This window comes from Impatiens glandulifera, chromosome 2 (assembly GCF_907164915.1).
Source record: "Impatiens glandulifera chromosome 2, dImpGla2.1, whole genome shotgun sequence".
In the NCBI taxonomy this organism is placed as follows: domain Eukaryota; kingdom Viridiplantae; phylum Streptophyta; class Magnoliopsida; order Ericales; family Balsaminaceae; genus Impatiens; species Impatiens glandulifera.
Window position 1 is genome coordinate 6,795,634 of NC_061863.1, and position 18,282 is coordinate 6,813,915.

General features: G+C 27.1%; 2 protein-coding genes across 2 annotated transcripts; one reads left to right on the forward strand and one right to left on the reverse strand.

Annotated features, from left to right (window-relative positions):
- The first annotated feature begins 541 nt into the window (after positions 1-541).
- On the forward strand, positions 542-2,993 carry LOC124927589 (vesicle transport protein GOT1-like). Its single transcript, XM_047468034.1, has 7 exons — positions 542-639; positions 718-782; positions 925-1,016; positions 1,107-1,187; positions 2,100-2,197; positions 2,277-2,358; positions 2,696-2,993. The coding sequence occupies exons 2-7, from the start codon at positions 752-754 to the stop codon at positions 2,732-2,734; spliced, it is 423 nt and encodes a 140-aa protein (XP_047323990.1). The 5' UTR covers positions 542-639; positions 718-751; the 3' UTR covers positions 2,735-2,993.
- A 1,087-nt stretch (positions 2,994-4,080) lies between these two features.
- On the reverse strand, positions 4,081-6,319 carry LOC124926649 (anthocyanin synthase-like). The gene is made up of 2 exons (XM_047466919.1): positions 5,777-6,319; positions 4,081-4,804 (listed from the first exon to the last, which is right to left on the reverse strand). The coding sequence occupies exons 1-2, from the start codon at positions 6,283-6,285 to the stop codon at positions 4,240-4,242; spliced, it is 1,074 nt and encodes a 357-aa protein (XP_047322875.1). The 5' UTR covers positions 6,286-6,319; the 3' UTR covers positions 4,081-4,239.
- Between the last annotated feature and the right edge of the window lie 11,963 nt (positions 6,320-18,282).

Consider the following 18,282-nt stretch of genomic DNA (forward strand, 5'->3'; position numbering starts at 1 on the left):
GTATTTTTATGATTTATAGACCAATATTCGGAAATTTGTTATTGAATTTGAAACTATATTTGTTTTTTTCACAGTAATATATTTGTTGTTTACATTATGCGATCCTCCTCATAGTTTGCATTAGATTTTCGAGATTTGCTAAATAAAGAATATTGTGTTATTTTTTTCAATAATTAAAATAATTTTCATATCATTTATGGTTACCTTTAATCTCCTAGATTTGATTTTTAAAATACATTTTATTGTTATTATTATATTTTTTTTATATTAATCATAATTAAAAAAAAATTTCATATTTGTTATATTGGTTACATATTATAATAATTAATTAAAAATTAATAAATTATTATTTTATAATTTGTATCATAATATAAAAAATTAATAAAAATTACTTAAAAGTGATTTAAAAACTACCATTTTATATCCATCAAAATCACTTTTAAAAATTGTTAGAATCATTTAGATATAACTTTTTAAAATAAAAAATAAAATTTATTTCTCACTATAAATACAAAAATGTAATAAATAAACCGTTAAATTTCTTGCAAAATAATTCGTGTCTCTTTCTATCAGATCTCCATTTGAACAAATCGATCAAAGATCTTGTTCTTCTTTCATGATCTAATCTTATTTGTAAATGTAATTCTCATTTCAGTTAATTTGATTCTCAGATTATGAAATTCGATTACTTTCGTTGATTCGTTCTACTTTCTGCAGTTCTCTTTCTAGGTTTATCTGAGTTCGTTGTTTCATGGTCTCATTCGAAATGGACGACCGTAAAAGTAAGTGCATTTCGTTTATGTGTGTTGAGAGGAATTTAGGGTTTTGTTTTGTTTTCATTGATTTATGAATTGGAAACATCTTTAGTGAATAACTGAGACTGTTGAAAGAGGATCTGATTCAAAATCTGCTGTAATGAAACAGAGATTGGAATAGGATTGACTGCATTCGGTGTAATGTTTTCAACTTTGGGTATAATATGCTTATTTGACAAAGGCTTACTCGCTATAGGAAATGTAAGTTTCATTTTTTTGAAAACTCTGTTATTGTAGTTCAAGTTTGTAATAAGTGATTGACATTGTTATGTTTTGGTGATGCTGAATCAGATCCTATTCTTATCAGGGGTGGCTTTAACCATTGGATTCAAGTCTTCTTTGCAGTTTTTCTTAAGACCGGCTAATTACAAGGTTTGTTAACTTATTTCTATTTGATGTATTGAAAAATCAGAATTTGATAGATTAAGCAGAAAAAGATAGCAAGAATAAACTTAACCTAGGTGACTGAAAAACGACAAATGTAACATCAATGATCAAACCATTCTCTCAATTTCTCAAATAGCAGGGGTAATTGGGATTATGTAGGAGTAGATTATGAGTGTTTAGTCAATATACATACTTCATTCTTTGCACAAAAGCCAATTGGTATGATTGTTCGTCTATTTTCTTCAGCTTCTACTGTATAAATTGCAAAATGTGTACTATTGGAGTTGAAAGAAAGAATCAAAGGTTTTATACTTCATGCGTTTGCTTCTATTCGAAAAAGGGGATTTTGTACGGGTTGAGAATTTGTTTGATCTTATTGGCATTTAGCCTTCTTTTTCTTATTCTGTTCTTTTGTTTTTGTTTCTCTTCTCCCTCCTATCTATAATTCATGAAACGCATATTGTGTTTTCCTTTTAATGAAAAGTTGATCTTTTTCACACAAAAATAAATTTGCAACTTGTTAGAATCGGTTTTCTTATTTGTTCTGTAATTTATCAAACACTTTTGGCATTTTTTTGGCTCAAGGTCTCGTACACAATTGCAGCAGAAGAGTATTTTCTGATGCTTGAGTAGAAACTCTTACCTTTGTTTTCCACACTCTATGCCATCTCAGGATCATCATACATTTCATAATTCTCTTCAATAAAGACAAAAAAGAATGGACAATTAAATAGGAGATGTTCAATATTTTCCTTTCACTACATAATGACACAATCTATAACAAAAAACGTTAAATTTTCCCTACTATCAATCTTTATAGGCAGCTTGTCTATGTTTCATTGTTTTCTGATGTTATTTTCCTTTGATTCACTCATTTCTCCGTGATGATAATTACAGGGCACACTTTCCTTTGGTTTGGGTTTCTTTTTAGTTGTCATAGGTTGGCCAGTATTTGGTATGATTCTAGAAGCATATGGCTTCATTGTGCTCTTCAGGTTCGTCAAATGTTTGTTATCTTGTATTGTATTTTGTCACTATTTTAGGAAGCTGCTAATGGTGTATCATCTTTTACAGTGGTTTCTGGCCAACATTGTCTGTGTTTCTGCACAAGATCCCAATTCTTGGATGGTTATTCCAGCAACCATTTATTAGATCGGTATGTCTTCTCGATGTTATCCACAATTATGTCCTAGGCATTGTTTGATCTTCGATAATCTTGTTTCAATAGTTAGGAAATGCATGAACAAACCAATCTCTCAGATTTTTGTTTTTTAGATTCATATCCAAATACAAAAACATATTCAAAAAGTGTTTCACCCCATTTGGAAGCACTTTTTTCCTTTGTATCTGAATCCAAAATCATTTGAAAAGTCCCATTTGATGTTAATTTATAATGATTCATTTCCAAATTTCAAAACAAAATAAAAGTCCTGAATCTGTCTTAACAAGATATAGTTTCCAAATGTTTTTCTTGATATTGTCTTATTTTCTAGGTAATAGATCGGTATAGAGGAAAACGAGTCCCTGTATAACTTTTAGACACAAAAGAGGGAAAGCCGACTTGATTAAACCTTCGGGCCATCACACATTGCAGCTCAGAAGAACATTGTGATCGATCATGGCCTATTTTTGGTGTTTCTTTCATCTGTTCTACTTCTTCTGAAGAAAGAACAAGCATTTTGAATGACATTCATCCTATGATGACCTTATTTGTCAGATTTCATATGGATACAAATATGTTTGGAAATTGAACTTAATCTGACACAAGATACATAAATTGTTGTTTCTTAATGGGTCTAAACTTACTAGGAAACAGGTATACAAATTTATTAGTTCATTTTTTTACATCTGAAACCAAATCTACAAAGCATGTATAGAAACAATTTTTTTTTTTTTTTATATGAGTATATTATCGGAGTGGTTAGCATAATCTCACGTGTCACAACTACCCCTTTAAATTAGAGTGTTAGAACCTTGCCTATGATTTAGTAAAAAAAATCTCATGCTACTTGGGATCATATTAATTATATGAGAAAATAAATATTAGGGTTTCACTCTTTTAATTATGTTCTTTATTAATATTTGATTAGGAGATATAAATTTTAATTTTGCAACTTTTTATACACTTTTGAGAATAAAAAATGTGGCCAAAGGGTTAATCACACTCTTAATCATTTAACAAGGCGTATAATTTGTTGCCTAACGAGTTCGAACCCAGTACCTCTTAAGCAGGTCGGGGATATCTATCTCTTGTTGCTACTAGGCTAGAAGAAGGGATTAAAAATGTGATTACAAGGGGTTAAATAAATAGCATGTAAACACACTTAACCATTTAATCACAAACCCGAACCCATGACCTCGTTTTTGAGTGTGTGAATTTTTAGTTGCTCTTAATCATTTAATCAGACGCATAATTTGTCGCCTAACGAGTTTGAACCCAATACCTCTTAAAGAGGTCGGAGATATCCATCTCTTGTTGCTATTAGGTTAGAAGAAAGGATTAAAAATGTGACCACAAAGGGTTAAATAAATAGCATGTAAACACACCTAATCATTTAATCACAAACCCAAATCCATGACCTCATTTTTTAGTGTGTGAATTTTTAGTTGCTCCTAATAATAATTCATCTTATATAACATTTTTAATTATTAAAATATTAAATATTGAGAATATTTTAATAATTTATCTAAAAAATTTAAATATAACAAATTTTATTATCCATTTTGTTTAGAAATTGTGATATTTTTAAACAAAAATAAACTAGTTATTTATTTTAAGATTTTGGGAGAGCAAGTGATGAGTTTTGAACACGTATATAAATTAATTAGATAATTGAGATTAAAGATACTACTTAATATAGATAAATAACATTACAAATTAACCAACACATGCATAACTTTTATTAAATAAAGGATTTTCATCATGTCCTTATGAAATAACAAACGAAAATAACAAACTTGCATAATATAGAGATTTAAAAATACCATTAAATAAACAACAATAAAGTACAAAACATTCCCTTACCAAGTCCTTTGTTTATTTTGGGGTTCCAAGTTCCTTGGTCTTCCTGAACAACTTGTGTTCGATATGCTGAGAAAACGTGCGAGGTGGGTAATTCGCAGGTTCGGTCTCAGACACGGTCTCGGGTAGTGGCTTCAATATGATCTTCTCCTTCGGTGGCTCGCAAAATACCGCCCAAGATATCCTCACTTTTTCTTTGTTCACAACTCCTCTATGAAGTATACTTTTGTACTTCCCATTGCTCAAGATTTCTACGGTATCACCAATATGCATGATTATGGAATTCGGGACACATTTGGCAGTCACCCATTTATCCTCGTAGAAGAGTTGGAGACCCGGGACCATATTGTGGAGGATGAATGTTAGAGCCGACACGTCGGTGTGGGGTTCCACACCTAAGGCTAGCTCGGGTTGAGGACAAATTGGGTAATAGTTGATTTTCATTTGCAAGTGAAGTTCCTCCATTCCTCCTACTTCTTTTTCCAACCTTTCTTCTTCTAGTCCTAACCCCCATGATAATGCCGATAATATCCTTGACGTAAGGAGACGAAGTTCCTTTGAATATTCGCTTGTCGCGGGGCTATAAAACATCGCATACAATTAATGTTAATTACAATTAGTTATAATAAGCAACTTAATTATTTCTCCTCAAAATAGTTGCCCTAGATAAAGAAAGTGTTGGTTACATTTAAAACTAAGTATAATATTAGTATATATGTTTTATAAGCATTTAATATATTTTAGATCAAGCATGAATTGACTCAATAGTATAAAATGGAGATTTGTGTGTGTCTAAAAAAAGATGACATTAAAAAGACAATGATTTGATTTGTTATAAACCTTTTTTTTTTTATTAAAAAAAATCATATTTATTGTTCTTATAAAAAAATAGCAATAATTAGCAAACATATGAATTATGATTAAAAAATATACATAAAATTAAGCAAAAGATTAATACATATTTAGAAAACAAACCATAATCTGGGTTATTATCCAAAAAAATAGTTTTAATCACAATTAATTATAATAAGCAACTTAATTATTTCTTCTGAAAATAACTGCCCTACATCAAGAGAAATGGTTGATTGCATTTAAAACTAAGTTTAATATTAATATATATGTTTTTTTTATCCACATACAAGCATTTAATTTTAGATCAAATGAATTATTGACTCAAAAGTATTAAATGAAGACTTTTTCCTTGTGGTTGAAAAAAATATTATAGATTAAAGATACAATTATTTGATTTGTATTATATAAGAAAATAGCAATAATTTAGCAAACACATGAATTATGATAATAAAAAATAATTACATAAAATTAAGCAAAAAGTTAATACATATTTAGAAAATAATTTGTACACAAATAAAGTAACAAAAAAGCATACCATAATTTGGGTTATTATCAAAAACAAATAATGTAGATCATTATTATATATACCAAACATTAAAATGAAAAAAATCACTATTATTTTAACTTTGACAATTTTACCCTAAAATTTTATGATAAAAAATAAAAGTTTCAAATAAGTTCAATAAGTAATAGAACTTACATATAATCAGTAGGGTTCTTTGGCCAAATAGACATGTCACGTTTCTCTTCGGGGAAAATAAGGTGAAAGAAATAATCTTCCCATTCGAGTTGGCCACTAACATTATTTGCCAATTTACTTCCATACCCTTGAATATTCCCGGAATCATAATCATTAGCATACTTTTCCTTTTCCTCCACGGAAAGTTTAAAGAATTCATCTCCGGAAACCCTAACCCTATTCATCAACTCCTCGGATATTCCATGGTTCACGAGGTGCATGACACCCCACTCGGTCGCCGCCTTCTTTAATGCCTCCCGACTCCTCCTCTGAACTTCAGGATCAGAGGAGGAGATGTCGGAGACATCAATAGTTGGTAGTTGTGGACCACCTTCTTTTTTCTCCTCCTCGAATACATCTCCCATGTTGGTTAACTCTTCCTTAGGACGAATGTACTCTTTTGGAATCGATTGGATTCCACTTCCGGCTAAGATCTCCACTCTTGAGGATGTCACAACTGTTGGAGCCATCTTGTTTGTGATTTTTCTTGTGAATGAACTAGCTAATATGATTGAACTTATTTAACTATGGTGATGATCTTGAGGGTCTTTATAAGGGTGAGGGTTTTCTTTAAGAAAATAGAGTGGTAGGCACGTGACCATGAAGAACAATTAATGTACCAGCCACTAAAGAGGAAAGGGAAGTTAGGGTTGAATGGTGGGTGGCTAAGTATCACATTACACCACCAAATCTAACAGTCAAAGATCTTGACTATTGTGGGAATTGTGTAATTTGTTTGATTTTGTGACTAATCAAATTATTTGAATGAATTTTATTTGAGTTTTTTCAATGATATTAGGTTGATTGGTTGCAGTTTTTTTTATTATATTTTTTTTTGTTTAATGTTTGAAGCTAGCAGATCCTACTGGCCATAGTTATGATTTTCAGACGAATTATTCGATATTTAAGTTATCTTAATGAGTTAAATATTAAAAAACAAATAACTACCAATAATTCAAAAAAAAGTTAGATATAAAAAAAATTAGTTTGTATTTTAGGGTGACTCCAAATATTTGTAAGAATACACGACAAATTAGAAAACGCGAACAAATTATAATTAAATCAGAAAAATCTCAACCAAATCTATTAAAAGTTAGTAAAATGCAAATTTATTGGGTTTTGTCAATCATAGTATTATATGTTTGGTTAAAGATTTGTTTCTCTATATTACTTTATAATTGTATTGCAATTTTAAAGCCACCTACTTTTTATTTTTATTTTTGGTAGAAAACATAGATAGTTACTTAAATATGCACGTGATAGCGAACCCATGTTTAGGTTTGAATCATCATCTAGCTACGTCCTCATCAAATTAGGTAAATGAATGAAATCAACAAAAAGAAAATAAGATATCATTTGGAAGTATTTTTTTTTTTTTTGAAAATGAAGATGTTTTTTAATTAGTTCCAAATGCTTTAAAGTTAGAGGCAAAATTGAATAAAATAACCACAAATTATAACAATATTTATAGTAAGTTACAAATAAAAAATCCAGATCAATCATAAAAAAATATTGAAATCGAAGAGCATCCTTAGTAAATTTAATAGAAGATAAATACCCGATTAAAAGATATTTTGGATAACCGTTTTAATATTAGCAAAAATGTGTCAATATTGATATCACCCAATGTTCAAATGATTTTATTTAAAAAAATGATAACACACCGTGGTAGCTTAAGTGACAAAAGTTGTACTCAATGGATCGTTAAAATGAGAGTTATAATTATCGGGTATTGTTAATTTTTTTTTTAAGATTATATATAATTTTAGAATTTAATGATTATTTTTAATATAAAAACTTAAAAGAGTATTAATATATAATAATAAAATAAAAAATAATAATTTTAAATAAAATATATTTTAATATTTTGTTTAATGAATTGAATGATATAATAGAAGAAATGAGGAGGGATAATTTCTTAAACTAGTATGTAAGCCCGTACATTTGCACGAGTAATGATATGAAAAAACCAAGGAAAAATATTACGTTAAAAATGTGACTTTATAATTTAATTCAATATTTTTTTGTCTAGTTATTAAAAAATATAATAAAACTTACTTTTATTTACTCGTTTTATTTAAAATTATTTTGTTACTTTTTTTAAGCCTACCCAAAATCATATAAATTAAAAGCATTTATGAGGTGGAAAGAAAAATAATTTTGATAAAATAATTTTTCAAACATTAAATTTTGAATCAAATTACCAATCAAATATAAAATTTTACTAGTGTATAATATTACTTATTATTATATACTTATTTGAAAAAAATAAGAATATTAAAAAAATTATTTAACTAAATCATTTAAGTTTTTATATCTATAATAATTTTGATTATTTAGTAATCAAATTCGAGGATGCATTCTTAAACATTCTTGGGAATGATCCTAAGCCTTAAATCACCCTCCAATCTCCATGGAGGAACCTTTAAGCCGACATTCTCTCTATGAACGAACCCTTAAGTTTTTTCACCAATGTTTGCATTACTCAAGCCAACATTTCCTTCATAGACGAACTCTTAAAATTTTTTCACCAATGTTTGCGTTACTAAAGCCAATATTCTCGCTTTAGTTTCAACTACCAAGGTTTGCGCACTCACATATAATAATTACTTCTTTTGGAGGGTTTCAACTATTAATGTTCGCGCAATCACATATAATATTCGAACCCTAGTCTCGAAATGAAATGTTAATACTTTAACCGCTAGACCACCTACGATTGTTGAAATAATTTTATAATTTTATATATATATTTTATAAGTTAAATTTTAAATAACTATATAAATTATGTAAAATTTTTATACACAATAAAATATAATAAAATAATTATATCTATTATACTAATATTAAATACAAATCTTTCTATTAATAATGATATAACATTATATATAATAAAAATATTAAATTTATTATCCTAATTTTCTCAATATATTATATAAATATATTAATAAAAATAATTTTATTTTTTATTTTTTTCCTCTTTTGAGTCAATTCATTTGATCTAAAATTAAATGGTTATATGTGGATAAAATATATATATATATATATATATATATATATATATATATATATATATAATGTATATATATAATTCTAAATAAAAATATGTTTCACCTAATTATTTTTAATATATAATATTTATTTATATCAATTTTTTAATAACTAAATTTCTTTTTAAAAAATATTAAATACTTTTTTTTTTTTATATATATATATATATATATATATATATATATATATATATATATATATATATATATATATATATTCTATTGTGGTGTCTTATTCACTTTAAGAATCATATTAATTATATTATATATATATATAACAAAACCTAACTCTTAATATATAAAATATATGATGGAAGAGACACAAATAAATATTTATATATATCATTTTTTTTTACTAAAATTATTCTATCAATCATTTCAATTTCATTTGAATAATATTTTTAAATATTTGATAGATTGTTAATATTATATACACATGATAAAAATATATAAATGTATATTCATAATTATAAAGAACAAAAATGTAGGAAGATTAATATTATGAATATTTATATAGTTTATATAATGTCTTAATTTGAATTAAAAATATATTAAATTTATAAAATATTATTATATTTGTTCTTTCTTAAATAAATAAAATTCAAGAAGACTATAATTTAATAACTTCAATTTATTTTATATATTTTTTAAGTGATTAATGTTTTCTTGAGCCATATTCCATTCTAATCAAATATAACTCCTACTTAATTTTTCATTTTCATACTCAAATTATTCAATTTATTAATTAAAATATAAAATATCTTTTATTTAAAAAAAATATATTATTATTATATATTAATATGTTTAATTTTTTTTTAAAAAAAATATATTTTTTAAAATCACCACCATAATTTTAAAATAATAAATCAATTATTTTTAAAAAACCAGAGAACCTTACAAAAATGAATAGGTCCCACAATCATAATTTTTAAATAATCACAAATTATTTAAAAAAAAAACGAATACCCTTTAGAAAGATGGATCGGTCCTTTAATAGAGATTTACCATATGTAAAGATATTTGAACTTTGAGATGATTAGGGTATATTTCAAAATGATGTCAATTGATAGGTATATTTGAACCTTTTTTTTTTTTTTTTTTTTTTTTTTTTAACCTCTCATCTTTATTGATACATTATTGGCCCTAGAAAAGTATTGATAATAGAGCACCATGCACCATAAAAAAATAAAAATATTGTGACTTTCAAATTATCTTGTTCCCATTTTTTAATGTTATCTTTTCAAAATAGTTTTGAATCATATAATATTGACTTATATTATAAATTTATTTTTTAACTCTTTTGTTTTAAAGTAATATCGACTTATCGGGATTATAATAAACGATTTTATTTTAAATATTATTTGTATTTTCTTAAACAAATTGAAATATATATAATATTACAGTGTTAAAATTATTATAAAACAAATTGGTTTTATTTTATTTCATGTAATTTATTTTTGTAAATATAACTTATAAGAGCTAGTTTGATGTTTTTTTAAAACTCTCTATATATTGTATCAATATAATTTTAATTATCAAATAAATTAAATCATCAATTAAAATATATTTATTTTATTTTTATTAATTTTAAATAAAAAATATAATAATTTATTCTAAACAAATCTCAAATAATCCATTTTTTTTTTAACCAGGTGAAAAGATTGTTTTGAAGAAGAGGTGTGTTATAATTAGATAAAAGTGTTAATATTAAGATAGACCATTTATAAGAATCAGCTTAATAGACTAAAATATCATGTTTTAGATTTCAAATAGAATTGCTTTGAGTGAAAAAAAAAAAAAAAAAAAAAAGTGAAAAATAGAGAAAAATACAAGTGTTAATTTAATATCAAATATTGACTTATTTAGAATTAATTAATAATGAAGTAAAGATTACTTAAATTAAACATTAAAATATTCAAGTTTTTGTGGTAGGTGGAAGAACACATGTTACCAGTAATACAATAGGGAGTAGCTGAAGTCTCTAGAGAACCTGAATGTTTGATGAGAAAATATGCTTATTTGAATATTAAATTGTTTTCTACTTTTAATATCATTTTTTATATATAAAAAAAGTGCTTAACCAAATATTTTTGCCAAAAATTCAAAAAAAAAAAAAGTGAAATAACATATTAATAAATTGTTTTCACCATGTTTTACATCTACAAATCCCGTTTACATCTACAAATCTTGTTTATCTATAGAATAATAATTATTATGAATGTTTTTTTTTTTTTTGTAACCATTTTATATATATAATATTTTTGAGGACTTTATTATGATTTTGAGGTTAGGAGTATCTAAACGAAATATTTTATTTTTGTATTACTAAGGTATATTTTAAATTAGTGAGAAATTTTAAATTTTATAGTATAAATTAAAAAAAAACTTAATTTAGTTAATTAAATATGATGTTGATGTGGATTATGATCTTAGTGGGTAGCTTTCTTTATTTCGAGGTTAGGAGTATCCTATAATATATGATATTGAACATCATAAAATAGGAGAATAATCAATGAATATGTTATGATCTTACGATTAAGGGTGTTTATCAGCTCGGTTTTTCGAGTTTTTCGAGGTTCTCGGTTCGGTTTATTCGAATTTTTATTTTTTTAGTCAATTCGAAAATCGGTCGAAAGTTCCTCGGTCGGAGTTCGGAGATCCTTGGTCGAGGTGCAAAAACTACCAGTTCTAGGTTAGCCTAGGGTTAACTTCATCGGTCCTAAGTTTGTGATTTCTTAGTCGGGTACGAGACTCTTCGGTCCCAAGTTCAAATTCTCGGTCGGATGTCAAAATCCTTAGTTAGAACTCTTGGTCCTAGTCAAAATTTCATAGTCGGACCTGTCAGTTATGGTCAAAATTTCACGGTCAGACCTCTCGGTCCTGACCAAAGATCCTCGGTCCTTGTTGGACATTTCGGTCCTCAAGAACATCAAAACTGTAGGTTTGATTAAGGCTTGAATCCTTTGATCCAAGGGCTTGGGTAGATTCACAAAGCTCCCATGATCATTATGAACATTATCCTAAGGTATCATTCAACCTGGATGATGTTCGATTTCATCAAAATAGTTTTTAGATTAAAAATCGGGTTTTTAGTTTTTAGGCTTTAATGAAGTGTAAGGAGCTTGCCAATAGCTTCCTTATGCTTCATATGATTGATTGGAACCAAAATAAAAACATTGGTTGTTCGTTTTGATAAATTCAAGAATTTGAAATTTTCATTTTTATGAAAGTTTTGATTTTAATCAAACATGATCCAAATAAGTTCCCAACATCATTAGAAACATGTTGTAAAGTTTTTTAGGCTACTATTCTTGAGCAACAACTCAAGAACAGAAAATATGATTTTTAATTTTTCTAAATTCAAGTTTGGGGGTTTTGTTTTTGATCTGTTTTAGCTTCAACAGAAAGTTTGCAAATTATCCTAGAATAGTTTTTCAATCACAAAATTCAACAACTAGACAATAAACAAACATATAAAAACTGAAATATAAAAAATTCAATTTCAAACTGGAAGATTGAATTAGAGGGTGATTGAAAGTTTATAAAAATGAAAAAACACTCCTTAGACCTTAGAGAATCTTTTGGGATGCTTAGGTCCAAACTTTAAGGCCTTGCATAGAATTTAAAAAATCTAGAAAGCTTGAGTTTTAATGGAAGATTTCTTGACTTTTTCGATTGAGGGCTTGAGAGGTTATCTTTTGCCTTCGAATTGATCTAGAGACTATTTATAGCCTTCTGAAGTCCGTTTGTGAAGCAAGTGAATCGAATTTAGTCAAAAATTATCAATGGAGTTTTGACTATTCTTGATCCAACTTGCCTGATCAAGCCATGATGAAGCCTATGATCATTTTAGCTTTCGAATCAACTGATATGGTGGACTATCGGTGAAGTTTCGTCTTTAACAAATCAAAGATGAGATTCATCCTTATCATGTTCGTCGTCGCGAGGAAAAAGACAAACAAGGCGTGAAACGAGTCATTTTGGGCGTAAACTCGAATGTGAGACGCTTCGTAAGCGTTCCGTCCACGACTGGGCGTTCTGTTGTGTTTCAGCTAATTGCGCTGAAGCACGCGTTAACTGTGCTTGGCGGAGCCGCGCTCCTTTCGTTACAGCGAGTGACGCGGGCAGCTCTTGGACGTTGGATAAAAATTCAGCGTCTATCTAATGGTTGTGGTTTCGGCTGCATCATCCTTCTGGATTTCGGCTACACCCGATTACAAATTTATTATTATTTTTATTTAAACCAAAAGGGTTTATTTGAAATTGAATTTTCTTTTACCCTTTTGACTTTGTTTTTAAATCTTTTTAAATATGCAAAATATTTAAAATAAATATAACATTTATTTTTTCAATTTATTTAATTAATTTATCATTATTATTTTTTTATATATTTTTTCAGTTTACTAAATAATTTATTTGGAATAAAATGAATACAACATATATCCTAAATTATTTATTTTAATTCCTTTTATTTTTTTCTAAAGTTATTTTGAGACAAAATGGATACAACATTTATCTCAAATTATTTTATTATTTTCTTTGAACATTATTTTTAATTAATTTAAAATTTAATTACTATAATAGTTAATCTAATTAATTGTTTGATTAGGTTTTGAATTTGGTTTTAATTAATTTGATTTTATTTATTCAAAAATAATCAAAATAATTATTTTTAAATTTGGCATATAAATTTTGAGTACTTAAGATTATATATAATATTAATATTATTATTAAGTCAACTTTAGAATAATTAATTTAATTTTTTCAATTAAGTAGAACCAGCATGAAACCCACAACCATAGTCATTGGTTTCATTTAAAACCTTTTCGGTGGGAATCGAATCTATAACCTTTTGATGTGTCAATTATTTTCATCATACCACTCTGATGGGTTAGAATAATGAATTTAATAGTTTTAAATTTAAATAAATATTTCATTTATCTATATAAAATAAAAAACTTTTTTATAATATGTATATATTTTTGCAGTTAACATCATTTTTTTATTAATTTCCCATTTCCATTAATTTGTTAAAAGATCATTAGAAGTCAAATTCAAAAGATTATGTTAGGTCTTGTACAATAAAAAAAGATGGTAAAGAATTACCACAAAATCTAATATGTAATGAAAGCAATATATAATAAGAAAATTATAAAAGAATTATAAAAAAAGGTATATAAGGCAATTTCTCGTCATGATCAGCACATTAGTACGTTTTACACATAAAATAAGTTCAATAATGTCTTTTTATCCAACCTATATATTTAACAGTGCTGATCCAATATGTTTGAAGGCCTTGTGCGAGATATCAAATGCGACCCTAAGTACTCCAAAAAAAGAAAAACATCAAAACTACAAACATAATATCATAAATAAATATCTACGCATACCAACAATTAAGATCACAACAACAAAAGGATAAAAAAAATCAAGGCAAATTTTATGGTAAAGCTTATTGAATTTACTTCAATAACAAATACTCTTGTTACATTGTCTTCAAAAGGAATGACCAAAAGTCTGAAATCTATTACAAAGACACGACATGCAATACAATTCTATTAGAATTTTACCAATTTGAATCAGTCAATGCAATACTATTTTCTGAAAATTGATCTTCTTGCACTCTTAGATGCGAAATCATCAATTAACCTATCATAGTCAAGCTTTTCCAAGAAATCACGTTCAATAGAAATCAAAGCCAAAGCATTTAGTCTTTCTTGTGACATGGTCGAACGCAAGTAAGATTTCAATATTTTTAGCTTTGAAAAACTTCTTTCAGCTGATGCTACTGTCACTGGAACTGTTAACATAATTCTATATGCAAGACAACTAGTAGGATAACAATTAGCTCTTTTCAAGAAATTTAGGATTGCACTAGTTGAATCAAGCTCATTTGGTAAATGTTTTTGTAATAGTTCCAATTCATTTAATAAATCCTCACCGTTAATGTTAGAAGTGTGACCATTTTCCATCTTCTTCTCAAGGTTGTTGCAGCTTCTTTTTAGGTTAACAGAATCCAAGGACTTTAGCTTCTCTACCGTAAATAAGAACCCAAATGTCTCCTCATATTGCTCAAACTTTTTCTCCAATGAACCGATTGCTTCATCAATTATGTATAAAAAGTAGCCTTGCCCTCTGACATCATCAATATCAAGACTAATATGGTGTAACACATTCTTTAATTCTTCAAACAACCCTTGACCTGTTGTATCATTCACAACTAAAAATTGCAAAAAATATTCTTGTACCTTTATTGGAACCGTGGAGACATCAACACACCTTATTATCAATGTAATTTGTTCTTTCTTACTTATGTCAGGAGTACAATTGAGTATTACTGAAAAATACTTGGCTTCTTTTATTCTTTTCAGGATTGTACCTTTGATTTTAGCAGCTATCAAGAGTATCAACTCGTTTTGAATTTTGTGACTGAGATAATGAAACTGAATTTCATGATTTTGTTTTCTTCGTAAATGCTCCTTCAAGGTCGAATCCCATTCAACAACCATTTCAAATAAAGCCATAAAATTTCCATTGCTTTCATCATAAATCTTCTCATTAGTTCCACGAAACGCCAAGCTTTGTTTAGCTAAATATTTCACGACTGTAAACAAATCTTTGTAGTACCTTTCGCCAATATTCAGTCTCTAATTTGATTTGATCCTACAAAACTTTATCTATTACTTGATTAGTTTTTAGTCGTTCACGTAACTCAACCCAAATCAAGTATAAAGTTATATGGTCTAAACTTCGTTCATGTTGCATCAAACTGTGAGAAAGGTGCCCCCAATCCCTTATTCCATCATGTGCTAACTGAGAAAATTATCGTTAGGTCTTGAAGACTTTACAGTAGAAACAGAATACTCTGTCAAGATCCTTATAATACACAAGCCAATCTCGATGATGCTTCTGCCCATTTGATAAGTGCATATTATAGAATTCAGATGTGAAACGCATGTTATTTGATCCATTTTTCGGACCTTTCCCTGTCAACACATCTCTTAGAGGATCTTTTTTCACCAATAAATCCCTCAATTTAGGAGCAAGATTATCCCAATTTTTAGGATCAAAGATGTTGGGAATATCATCATTCCTTTCCAAACTAGGCTCCATAGTTTCTTCTACATTAACATCAATATCTACTTCAAAAAGTTCCTCTATTTGATTCTCTATATTTTCTTCTAGGCCAATATCAACATCTTCCTCAGAAGGTGTTTGAGTCTCCATTGATTGCTCCACATTTTCTTCTACACCAACATTAATGTCTACATCTACCCCTATATCCCCTGAACATTGTGTTTCGTTCCCTTTATTGAAAACAAATTTATCCATAGCTCCTGATTGACTTTGAATAAATTTGTCTCGTCCTTTATTCTTTTGCGTTTGGAACCACCCGATTCATGCTTTCTTATAGTTATAGGAGTCATTCTAACATTTCAAATTTCATCACATTAATAAACATAGTTGACAAATGACAATGACAATAAAATAAATTGTGATAGAAGAATAATGAATTGATTTTTAAAATTGCAATGATTAAATCTAAAATCCAAAAAGTAGAGATTACCAACAATTGAGGAGATGAGACGATGGTCGAACGTCGGAGTTTGGAGAGAGGACGGGGTTGAACTTTGGAGATAACCTTCGGCTGGTCACAATTCACAAATTGGGTGCTTGCCGCTTTAGTGTGTGGTGTTGGAGTGGATGGGTTTAGCTAGCCGGCCCTAGGGTTGAACCTCATTTTTTTAATATATATCATATATGTATTTAATTTTTTTTATATATAGGTATATAATTTTTTTTGTTGGCCTTACATTTTTTGTGGCCCTGTGCAAGTGCACATCTTGCACAGCCAATGAATCGGCCCTGATATTTAACATAACCAAAAAACAATGTATTGTAACTTTAAGCCATAAAAAATATATTGAAGGATGGATGCATTTTATGTTATATCTTGTAAGATTATAGTGAATTTTCAAAATGAATTTTCTAAAGAAATAACATTAAAATAGGTAGAGAATTTGAATTTTGCATCACATGAAAATGAGGACCATCAAATGACTCAAAAAAAAAAAAAAGACATGTACAAAACATCACATATGAGTCAACATACAATAAGTTAGCTAACCGTCCAAAAAAAAACAACTTTTTTAAAAAAGTCAGCAAAAGCATTAAAGATAATTAAAACACTTAATAGGACAAAAACATTTTAATTGTCCATAGATTACTATATATATGCTAAGAATTTAGCTGCCCCTTAAGTGAAATGTCTAGACCTCATCAAAGTATGTTGATGACACGTACAAATAATTTAGTTTCTAAATATTCAAATTGTAAAAAGATCCTTCTAATTGGGTCAATTTCAGACTCTTCATTTAAATTTTAGAGTTACTTATTGTTAAAATTTACAAAAACAATGTTTTTATCTTAATAATTTTAAAGGTCGCTATCTTATTATTTACGCGACATTTATAAAAAAAATCAAAAAAAAATCAGTATCACTAATAAATCATCGAATTTCAGCGAACTAAATATTTTATGTACCGAATTTTAAAAAATCAGTATTCAAAATTCAAAATTCGCTGAAATTTGGTAATTAAATTAGTGACATGATATTTTCATTTTTTTTACAAATAATACGTAAATAATAATTTAACGAAAATCTCATTTTTAATAACTTAAATTGTAAAGTTTGAAAAAAGAAATTTCGAAAGTTCAGTTGGCCCATAATAAAATTCACAATTCAAAATTTAACTATTTTAAATCTAAGAGAAATTATTATTAAAGATAATATATCTATTAAATTTTATGTTTAAAGTTTTAGAACTAAACTCAATTTATTTGATGCTATTATAATTATAATTAGTCTTTAAGATTTTTGATTCAAATGGTTCTGGTTAAAAATGTTTTTTTTATTAGATGGAACCGTAAATGATCATGGATGGGGTCAACAATATATTTATTTATCCTTTATAAACAAATGATCGTCAATAATATATATACATAAAACTATGTCTTATATTTGGTTACTTTAAAAAGATGGAATTGAAACGGTAATTCTATTATGTTTTTAAAAAAATGGATATTGATTTTAATTCAAGATCTATGTTTGTAAATTTATGCTGGTAAAATATTTTTTTTTTACGGTTTCTCTTATTTTTATATTTATATGTATTTTTTTCTCTCACAATAAAATACAGTAATTAATTTAATTTTACTTATATCATTTTATACCTTAATGAAAAAAAATGATTTTCAGTTAACTTACTACTATCTTAGCAAAGAAAAAAATATCTTCATTATATCATTTTATATAAGTTGTATAATGGGTAAATTCTTAAATAATTTTAAAATGCTAAGAAATTAATATTAATATTATGTAGTCAATATTTAAACTTTTTAATAAATCATAAATAATAT

What these genes read in the sequence shown, in the direction of transcription:
- LOC124926649 (XM_047466919.1), bottom strand. Translation starts at nt 6,285, where the DNA reads ATGGCTCCAACAGTTGTGACATCCTCAAGAGTGGAGATCTTAGCCGGA. An exon ending in AAGAACCCTACTGATTATAT is followed by an intron (nt 4,805 to 5,776) that starts GTAAGTTCTATT and finishes GATGTTTTATAG; the next exon opens with CCCCGCGACAAGCGAATATT.
- LOC124927589 (XM_047468034.1), top strand. Translation starts at nt 752, where the DNA reads ATGGTCTCATTCGAAATGGACGACCGTAAAA. An exon ending in GGCTTCATTGTGCTCTTCAG is followed by an intron (nt 2,198 to 2,276) that starts GTTCGTCAAATG and finishes CATCTTTTACAG; the next exon opens with TGGTTTCTGGCCAACATTGT. An exon ending in AGCAACCATTTATTAGATCG is followed by an intron (nt 2,359 to 2,695) that starts GTATGTCTTCTC and finishes CTTATTTTCTAG; the next exon opens with GTAATAGATCGGTATAGAGG.